At 46.7% G+C, this 10361-nt stretch overlaps 1 protein-coding gene across 3 annotated transcripts in view; it reads left to right on the forward strand.

The window, feature by feature from the left end:
* epg5 (ectopic P-granules autophagy protein 5 homolog (C. elegans)) overlaps positions 1-8078 on the forward strand; it is a 28002-nt gene extending 19924 nt beyond the window's left edge. For all 3 annotated transcript variants that reach the window (XM_048242493.1, XM_048242495.1, XM_048242494.1), the window contains 13 exons: positions 684-862; positions 1346-1553; positions 1956-2031; positions 2240-2343; positions 2485-2660; positions 2840-3025; positions 3330-3539; positions 3662-3806; positions 4078-4320; positions 4784-4997; positions 5541-5756; positions 6324-6438; positions 7138-8078. In XM_048242493.1, the coding sequence (XP_048098450.1) occupies positions 684-862; positions 1346-1553; positions 1956-2031; positions 2240-2343; positions 2485-2660; positions 2840-3025; positions 3330-3539; positions 3662-3806; positions 4078-4320; positions 4784-4997; positions 5541-5756; positions 6324-6438; positions 7138-7320 (2255 nt within the window). In that variant the 3' untranslated portion in view covers positions 7321-8078. The remainder of the gene's footprint in view (positions 1-683; positions 863-1345; positions 1554-1955; positions 2032-2239; positions 2344-2484; positions 2661-2839; positions 3026-3329; positions 3540-3661; positions 3807-4077; positions 4321-4783; positions 4998-5540; positions 5757-6323; positions 6439-7137) is intronic.
* The last annotated feature ends 2283 nt before the right edge of the window (positions 8079-10361 follow it).

Below are 10361 nucleotides of genomic sequence, written 5' to 3' on the forward strand. Positions count from 1 at the left end.
CTGCATGTCTCTATACTTTTAGCCAAAGACTTTTAATCCTCCTCCAAGCCCAAGCTTTCAGAGATGTTTGTGTTATATATTTCAAAACTCCATAAATACTTAAAGTATTCCCACCTTGCCGTCTGTGGCCCCACACAATTTTTTGTCTGTAAATTTCGCCATGGTTGTCTCTACTCATTATGGTTTAATATACCAGTGGCCACACATGACTAAACCTGCAGAGGCTCAGAGCTCTTAAGTGGTGAAAACATCTACAGTTTGTTTCTCTGTACAGAATTAAGTAAACAGTTGCAGTAGCACTTAATGAAGTGTACTAAATGAGACGAGACGTGGCTAGCTGTATTATTTATGCTTGAAGGCCTCTAAGTCCTCAACATCACTCGAGATGAAGGCCTTGAAACGCAGAAGTGCTGGTGCTGTTGGCATTATTGATTCATATTCATCAGCAGCAGCACCTCCTATGAGTATACTTTGGCGTTTCATATTCAACACTGCAGGATATAAACATATACACTTGATGTGTCTGTTTGTGTGAGTGGGGGTGTGTGTGTCTGTGTGTTTGGGCATCTGTTTAGTATTGTGTGTGTGTGTGTGCGTGTGCATGTGTGTGTGTGTGCGTGTGTGTGTGTTTCATAATGTGTTTGACAGTATCTGTGTGTTTGTGTGTGTGCTCATGTCGCTAGGTTCGTCTGAGCAGTTGCTGAGCCCAGAGTGTTGGAGGTCTTCCCTCCGAGTGCTCGGCTGTTCCCCGCCACCAACCAGGAAGAAGGTGGCCAGAGCCCCCAGCTCCTCCTCCTCCTCTTCCTCCTCATCCCCCAAAGCTGGCTCTGGGTCTGCATCTATCTACCTCTCCCCACAACAGGTAGCTCACCAGAGACAAACAGCTGCATGATGCCCAGCTTCTTCTCTGCCACTAGTTTAAAAGAGGGAGAAGGGGAGGAGAACAACCATAATGGCAGCTGTCTTTTTGGCTTGTCTATTTGTGTCTTTTCAGTTGTTGTAATGAGGTTGCTGTCTTTTTGGCTTGTCTATTTGTGTCTTTTCAGCTGTTGTAATGAGGTTGCTGTCTTTTTGGCTGCTCTATTTGTGTCTTTTCAGTTGTTGTAATGAGGTTGCTGTCTTTGGCTTGTCTATTTGTGTCTTTTCAGTTGTTGTAATGAGGTTGCTGTCTTTGGCTTGTCTATTTGTGTCTTTTCAGCTGTTGTAATGAGGTTGCTGTCTTTGGCTTGTCTATTTGTGTCTTTTCAGTTGTTGTAATGAGGTTGCTGTCTTTTTGGCTGCTCTATTTGTGTCTTTTCGGTTGTTGTAATGCGGTTGCTGACTTTGCCCTGTGTCTTGGTCTCAGGTGGACGAAACAATCGAGTGGCTGTCCAACTACTTCCTGAAGCTGCGTCTCTCTAAGGGGGACTTCCGCAGCTTCGGGCTGCTCTGCAAGTGGGCACCCTACATTGAGGAGGTCAAGGCCTTCCTTGGGTACCTGGTCAACTATGTCATCAGTCTGGAAGTGAACAACTGTGCCAAGGAGCCATTGGGGAGCACAAGACTACTCAAAGGTAAGCGATTAGAACAAGTGTTGGGTCAACTCCTAGTGTTGGGTCAACTCATAGTAATGGATCAACTCATAGTGATGGGCCAACTCATAGTGACAGAGCCAGCACTCACAATTTCCCCTTTGAGATCAATAAAGTATCTATTTATCTATCTAATAATGTGTCTGTCATTTTAATTGATTTTTATTCCCCATGGATTAGGGTGTTTATCAATGTTTTTATTGTGTGACCTATTTATTAGAAGTTCCCCGCTTGTGTGGTGAAGTGTAAAAGCACTTTGAGCGAAATTCTTTTTTTGAGAACTGCTATAAATTACTGTTTTTTTTTTATTATTTATTTAAATTGTTTTTTTTTTTTTTTTTTTTTAAATCATTAAGCACCATTATTCACATGCTTGTCTTTCAGCTCTCCAAGATCTGCAGTCTAAAATGGCCAAACTCTTCAAGCCATGGATTCTGGTTCTAGACACTGATGATGCCAGGTAATGCCCACCGTCTGTATTCTGTAGTGTGGCAGCTTTTTAGTACCTTAGAAGTCTTTTGGCAAAATTAGCTGGGTTTTCTTTTTCAATAAAAGCAAGAATATGACTGTTTCATCTGACAATTTCCCCATATGCATACGTATGTTAGACCAACTCTGTAATGAGTCTTAATGTGTATTAAGAAAGTTGTGGGGCTTTTTCTGGTCAGTAATCCCCGCTGCTACCCCTGGCTGGAGTCAGACACTGCGATTGCCACTGGCCTTGTCTCCCTTTACGCCCAGCTAACCGACACCCTACATGAGAAATTCAAAGGTAAGACCCAATGCAAAGTACCTGTCTCTGCTGAAGAGCACTTACTTCTGTCTCCAGTGAGTCAATGAAACAGTAGGAGTGTTCTAAACTGATATGGCTTAAATGGTGTGTGTACGTGTGTGTACGTGTGTGTGGTCACAGATCGTTTGCTGCCGGGACAGAGGGGCGCCCTCTGGCTTCACCTCATGCACTACTGTGAAAGCTGCACGTCCCCTAAGATGCCCGAGTACCTTCTCTACGCCTACCACAGCGAGTACAACCTCTTACTGTGGAAAGACCTGCACCCAGACCAGGCTCTCATGAGCCAGTTCTTTAACGTGAGTGAGAGGCCTTTCCTTCAGATTAATATACAGTAAACCAACTTGACTATGTCACAGTTAATTTAAAGTGACTGCAGTTTTCACTTGTGTTGGATGGCCGTACTGTTATACCACTGTATTATTGAAGTACAGTAGAATCTTCTGGAACGTCCATTTTTTATTTTGTTTTAATCCAGGTGGAGCGGGGCAGTCCTAAGAGCTGCTTTCTGTTCCTGGGGGGCGTGCTGTGTCAGGTGAACTGGGTGAGCGTGCTCAGTGAGGCCCTGGGCCCTCAGCCCGGCCCCGGGGCCCAGACCATGGTGGTCTACTTGCTCTACATGATGGTGTTCCTGGCCAAGGAGGACCACCTGCTCAGCAAGCCCGTGAGTGAGCTGTCTTAAAGCCTCGTCTCGTTTCTCCCATCTAGACTGTAAACATGCTCCAGACGCTACTGTGTGCGTGCCAGAAGTCATTGTCATATGGTGTTACAGTTGACTGCCAAAATAGGCTTGGTTGTTGTTAGTTGGCGTGTTGGTTGTTTTAGCTGCCACATTCAACATGAGTCATAATGTGTTGTTATGGACAGTCCTTACCCATTTTGGCCCATACGATGGATTTTGCTTAAATGTTCAGTTGAAGTTTGCTGGTAGGTTCTCTGTTGATTGGTTAAGGTGTTCTGTCCATCAGGAGTCACCCCTGCTGAGTCTGCTGGGACAGTCCAGCTCTGTGCCCTGGCATTTGGTGGACTCCTCCGCCTACGAGAACGTCACCGGCTATGTCAACACACACTACCCCTCCTCCCTCATCCTCAGCCACGACACGTCCTCCCAGCTCGTCGTCAAACTCCTCAAAATGGCCGCCGGCTTCGGGCCAGGTCTGGAGGGCAAACTGCACCAGGTAAGCTGAAGCCAGACCCACAGGGGGCGAGCACTAGCAAGAGCAGTTCAGTTCCTCTAGTGCAGTGCTCCTTAAATGTGACGCTGACGTGATGGTGGTTGTGCTTTTTTTGTGACGTTAAGGACATGACACTGAAGTGCCAGGCCTTCCTCCGCCTCATGGTCCAGTTCCTGACTGTCCTGGACCAGAACGGGAACATCAGTCTGGCCTCCCTGGAGGTGGAGATGGAGAAACTGTTGGAGTGCATTGTGGTCTTCAACCCGCCAGGTAAGACACAGGCGACTAAACCTTGCGATGCTCCTCAACTAGCTTTGTGGCTGGTGTAGAATAACTATCACCATTGTTAAGCCACCGTTTCAGTGGAATTTGGAGCCCAAGGAGCATATTTATTATTTAATTTACATGTAAAATAAGGTGAATGATTCTATGTGACGAAATGTATAAATATCCATCAACTCGTACAGCTACTAGCGTGAAGGTTGCCTTCATTGTGTCTGGCATGTGCCGCGTCTGTCTGGCCTTGTCTCTCTCTCTGCAGAGACAGACCTGCAGCAGAGACACATGGCCACCTGCAGCCTGTTCGCCGAGCTCCTGAGCCTCCTCAACGGTGCCGGCATGTCCACGGCTGAGGGGCTCGGCGCCAAGCTGCACAGCTGGGTGGAGAAGAGGGCCCGCGGGCCGCTGGTGCTGCCCCTGCTGACCGCCGCCTGCCGTTGCCTGGCCTCCGTCCGCCACATGGCCCGCGCCACCGAGGCCTGCATCCTCTCCTACTTCGCCGATGGTGAGTGCTGCAGCGGTCTTGCTGGTCGATTCAGTCGTCTCCACTTTAGTGTATACAAGGGTCAGTTTCCCAGACATGTATTAAATGAGGGATCTGAGATCCTGGAATAAACGGTACAATCAAGTTAGATTTTGAAAATACACAATTACAAAGGTCCTACCTTCAGACCTCACTCCAACACGCTCCCCCAAACGCGGAGGGGGAGGGGGGGTAGATGGCAGTTTGACTACCAGCTGATTGTGCTGGTAGTAATTTTTATCACCATTGTGTCACTTTGGTCTCTTCTTTGCTAAAAATATGACCTCAAAGCATTGAGATGATGTAGGACCTTACAGCAAATGTTAATAGACGTTCTGATCTTACATGAATGTGCACATCTAAGGAGTCCTGTCCTTGGAGAGGTCCAGTGATGGATTTTTCCTGGCCTTTTCTTTTCATCCGTCCTCTTTTCATCTCCTTTCAGGCGCTGATCAGTACTTTGGCTGGGGTCCTATTTTGGTGTCCTTGCAAGTGCCCGAGCTGACTGTGGATGACTTCATCCAGGAGAGCCTGTCCCTGGGGAGCTTCCTAACCCTCTACGTCTACGTCCAGCAACGGCTCAACCTGGACCAGACCGTGGTGAACGAGAAGAGGACCCTGGCACTCCTGACTACCTGGCTCAACCAAGTCTTCCCCAGGTTAGCCCTGCACTAACCGCACCTTGCCAAACGTTTACTACTTGTATCTGAATTGTACATTATTATGATGAAGGAACTCCCGTTTTGAAGGAGCAATGTTGAACAGGAATAGTTGTAGATTATGTTCACATAGCTGAAGATGAGTGCTCAAAAGTCAAAAAGTGAAGTCTGAACCTGTTTGTTCCCCCCATGCACTGACCCATCTTATTCTCATTAGTTATGCTGTCTAGTTAAAAAGCACCAGTTATGAAACACAGAGAGTTGACCTACATCAATGACAAAACTACAAACTTCGGATTCTGACTCTTTCAGATGTATGAAGTTCTCAGAGCAGTTTGCAACTCTAACACAATAGACGTTTTTGTCAATTTGAGCAGATTGCTACTCACAGTCCTCTTGCTGCCCTCAGTGTGTGTGTCCAAAAAGACTCCAGCCAGAATTCTAACTAGCTGATACCTTGCTGCAGGATCACAGAAGGGTGAAAACAGATGGGCAAAATCACAGACTCCATCTTGAGGTAAAATTGGCTTTTCTCTTCCCCAGTGGTCCGGCAGACGAGGCCAAGCTCTTCCTGTGGTGGCACAAATTCCTGCAGCTGATCCAGGGGCAGGTGGATCTGGGGGACGCGTGCGCGCTCGACTACCTGACCCTCACCCTGCTGGCCTTCCAGGCCCGGCTGGCCCTGCTCGGGGAGGAGAGGATCAACTCGGGCATCCTGGGAGCCATCGGCCTGGGCAGGAAGTCTCCTTTGTCTAGCAGGTATGGAGAGGCTGGATGGGTGAGGCTCGTGTGGATCAGTGGCTGAGAGGCTCCATGATAATGTTTTTTGTTGGGGTGAAAATCATATTGGCAAGGACTTAAGTAAGCATGCATGAGAAGACCAGAGGTGACTACTGAAGCTCTTCAAGCATGACATTTGCAAGCTTGGCAATACTTTGCATGTGATACTTGTAGATAGTAGACATTAGATCCCATTTTGCTAAGAACATTACCTAAGGGGGAGCGCTGTGGCGCAGCAGGCTGCAGCGCCCGTACCATGTACGGGTCTGAGTGGCCACGGGGACCCAGGTTTCCCACCCCATCTCTCTCTCCCACTTACTTCCTGTCACTCTCCACTGTCCTGTCCAATAAAGGCAAAAAAGCCCAAAAAATATACTTAAAAAAAAAGAACATTACCTAAAAAATAAGATCTAGCATTGCCCCTACATGTGCCATTTTGCTATACTATAGGTATTAATGCCATGTTGGCATTAAACGGCTATGTCAGACTGTGTTCTCACAGCGGAGGTGTTGACTGAGAAGGTGTTGGTCTCACGCTCTTCACAGGTTCCGCGTGGTGGCTCGCAGCATGTCTACCTTCCTCCTGGTGCAGGTTCCCTCAGAGAACCAGCTACGCACCCAGGCGGGCCCTGGACTGCCACTCTCCGCCAAAGCCCAGCAGGTAAGGCCACCAGAGATCAGGACTATGTTAGAGGGACATTTAGATTGATGTTTCTGTGTTTGTTTATTCACCAATTTTTTACTTACGGTTCAGACACAGGATTGACATAGAGTTGATGCCATACATGTTATTAGTTTATGACTATATAGTGTAATGCACTCACTGGGAATGAATCCCATAAGCCTGAGGTTGTAGCACCAGTATTCTAACACCAGTATTCAACAGCTGAGTTCCACAGGTTCCAAGGGTTTAGCACAGTGCGCTAGTGGAACCAGATCAGGACTTGGGCTTCTCCTTAAGTTCATACATTTACATTAACTTACCAGACACAGGGAGATTTTAGCCGCTTATCTCTGTAGGATAAGCTTTGTTACTTAGAAACATGTTCTTTTAAACAGACTATCTACTGTAAAGCCCCATGTACATACATTTGTAAAGTGTTAAGTGTTTCTAATTATAGCAGCAGAACTAAAGGAACACGAAGCAAAGAAACAGAAAGTAGAAAGGTGAATTCAGGACCCGCAGTTAGGAAAACGTTTCCCCCCCCTGAACAGAAACGTGTAGACCCAGAGTTCAGCTGTGTTGCGTAAAAGGCTGGCTCATGCTGCATCGTCCTGCTGGAAGGCTTAGCCCTCCAGATGGCCATTTTCTTTAGCTCAAGAGATCAAACGTGTGTGTGTATTTTGAACCTGTCCCCAGGCCCTGGCCGTGCTGGAGTCCATGCCTGGCAACAAGCAGTATGCTGAGCTCCAGGAGGCCGTGGGCCAGGCCCGCGAGTTCATCACGCACCCGGGCTACTGTCTGCGCGACGCCAACCGCCTCCTGGCTCTGCTAGTCAACTCCCTCTACACGGACCTGCACTACCTGGACATCATCCGTTAGCACACACACACTCTCTCACACACACACACACACACACACACACACTCACTCACTCACTCTCACTCATACACTCACACACACACACACACACACCGAATCTCACCGCATCTCACCGCCTTCAAACCAGGTGGTAACACCGTGCTTTGACTGTGAGGCGGGAGCTGAGCATCATGAGCGGGGCAGAACCGGACAGTGTGTCGTGAAGAACTCATCCATTCCGCAGACAGAACCGCAGGAATGGAGCTCGCTTCTCACCATTACGCTGTCGTTTTAAGAACAAAATTCAGTCAGACTGACAGACTGACTAGAGCTGGTGGACTGGCCTTGTGGGTGGACAGGGTGGTCAGACACTAGTCCTTTCCTAATGCACAGTAGGCTTGTCCCCTCGATGCCATGGCCAGGCGTGGAGGAGAGCCACTGGAGGTCTTGCTGGTTCCCTGTTGCCCAGTGCAGATATTTGCAGCCTTTTGGCCTTCATGCTTGAAGAGAGTTCTAAGTGTAATCAAGTTCTCACATGCTGATTCAGTTTAGCTGGCTTATTTTTCTTCCCCTTTCTCTCCCACTGTCTGCCTTTATATAGAAACTGGAACTAAAACAACAGAATACATCAAATCATGCGGACATTTTTAGGGGTTGGACAGTTGCCAGTTAAGTTAGATTTTTGTAATTAGACCATCAGGTATTTGCACTGAAACATGCTTGCAGATTATTTATGCTGTTGACATTTATTTGCATTGATAAATGCTGTTGAAATTCTTTGACTTTGCCAAATTGCCATCAGCACTTTTTACTGTTTGTTTGAATCCCCCGTTCAATCTAGCGTGACTGGCGAATGATAGAAGTGCCAGAGGAGGATCACTTAGGGCACGTCAGATTCCATGAAATGTCGAGGGGCTCCACCTCTCCTAATTTGGGTCACTGGAGCACGGCACCAGTTGCGTAGCTACAGCATGTGGACATCAGAGCAGCGTTGCATTCCTCCACCTGGTGTCCTGGCTTCAGCCTGTTTAGGGCCTGATATGTAGTTTAGTTTATTCTCTCTCTCTCTTTCTTTCTTTCTTTCTTTCTTTCTTTCTTTCTTTCTTTCTTTCTTTCTCTCTCCCCTCCTCTCTGTCTCTTTTACTCCCTGTCTCTCTCTTCTCTCCCCCCTCCTCTCTCTCTCTCTCTCTCTCTCTCTCTCTCTCTCTCTCTCTCTCTCTCTCTGTCACATCTTGTACTCCGTTACTGATTTTTTTTTCTGCCCCGGCATCTGAGCATGCACAGGGCCAGATTGTAAACTGTTTGCATGCTTAGCGGGTGCCGTCACAAGCTATTTTCTTTTCTCTACCTTCAGCCAATGCGAGAAGACTGAATCATCCTGAGAAGTCACGTCGAACACTTTTTTTTTTTGGGTTGTTTTTCTTTTAGTCACAGACGCGCATCAGAGTAGTGTGTCATTTGAGATGATAAATACCCTGTATTTTGCCAAGTTGGGATGTGTGAATGTCTGCTTTTATTTATATTGTTTTTAAATGTCCAAGGGTATTGTTTGATGCGAGTGATGTCCCGTGTCGATCTTAAAATGTGCTTCTGCACACACACACACACACACACACACACACACACACACACACACACACACACACTACTGATGTTGTACTCATATGCACACACACACACACTTCTACTGATGTTGTACTCATATGCACACACACACACTTCTACTGATGTTGTACACATATGCACACACACACACACACACACACACACACACACACACACACACACTTCTACTGATGTTGCACACATATGCACACACACACACACTTCTACTGATGTTGCACACATATGCACACACACACACACTTCTGATGTTGCATACACATATGCACACACACACACACACACTTCTACTGATGTTGCACACATATGCACACACACACACACACTTCTACTGATGTTGCATGCACACACACTCACACACACACCTACTGATGCAGCATACACATATGCACACACACACTCCTACTGATGTAGCATACACATATGCACACACACACACACACACACACACACACACACACACACACACACTTCTACTGATGTTGCATACACATACTGTGTGCACACACACACTTCTACTGATGTTGCATGCACACACACACACACACACACACACACACACACACACCTACTGATGTAGCATACACATATGCACGCACACACACACACACACACACACACACACACACTGTTGCACTTTGCTTGCCCCACAATACAATATTTGTCCAATCAGTTGCTTTTAAATCAAATTATTACATTTTATCCACGTAATGTATGTCATTTGAGCCTAGGATATCATATATACATCATTTGCGGATACATTCTTTGGAAATATATGTGTTTGACGTAGACATTGCGATGTGATATCTCAGTGTTTTGCTGGCCTTAAGGTTTGTGTGCAACATCTTGGTTTCATGTTCTCATAATATTTGTGCCATGTTTTTTTATGTTCTAAATACATTAACCAAAAGTGTGACCTTGCTCCTTAATAGAACCTCATAACCTTCCGAACATGCTCTCATCATCTTCAGTCGCATCTACATAGTCAGTTTCTGGATTACTCATATAAGATCATTTTTATTTCATTTATTATACCTGAAGAAGTCAACATTATTGATTATATTCTATGGAAAAGTGATGAATCACTATCTCCACCCCATGCTTCTTATGTGATGGTCTTCACATTTTGTTTGTTCATGTTCTTCAAAGACTTCCTCTTACCTACGTTTGTCAGAGGAACATTGTGCCCACTTTACCCATTTCAGTTGCTATGGAGACTACGATGAGACAGAATCGGGGGGGGGGGGTTGTTCTGATCTCGCCCAGACAGCAGATGGGAACAGTCAGATGCAGCGTGTCCCAAACACAAAGGAGAGAGACGGCGGCCACCGCACTCCCTCTCTATTCCCCGTGGAGTTCCACCTCGTCTGGTGGACTGCGTGACTCACTCAGGTTTTACACACAGGAGAAGACGTGTGAAGGGGCTGTAACTCGCCCCC

This window comes from Alosa alosa, chromosome 5 (assembly GCF_017589495.1).
Source record: "Alosa alosa isolate M-15738 ecotype Scorff River chromosome 5, AALO_Geno_1.1, whole genome shotgun sequence".
Lineage (NCBI taxonomy): Eukaryota > Metazoa > Chordata > Actinopteri > Clupeiformes > Clupeidae > Alosa > Alosa alosa.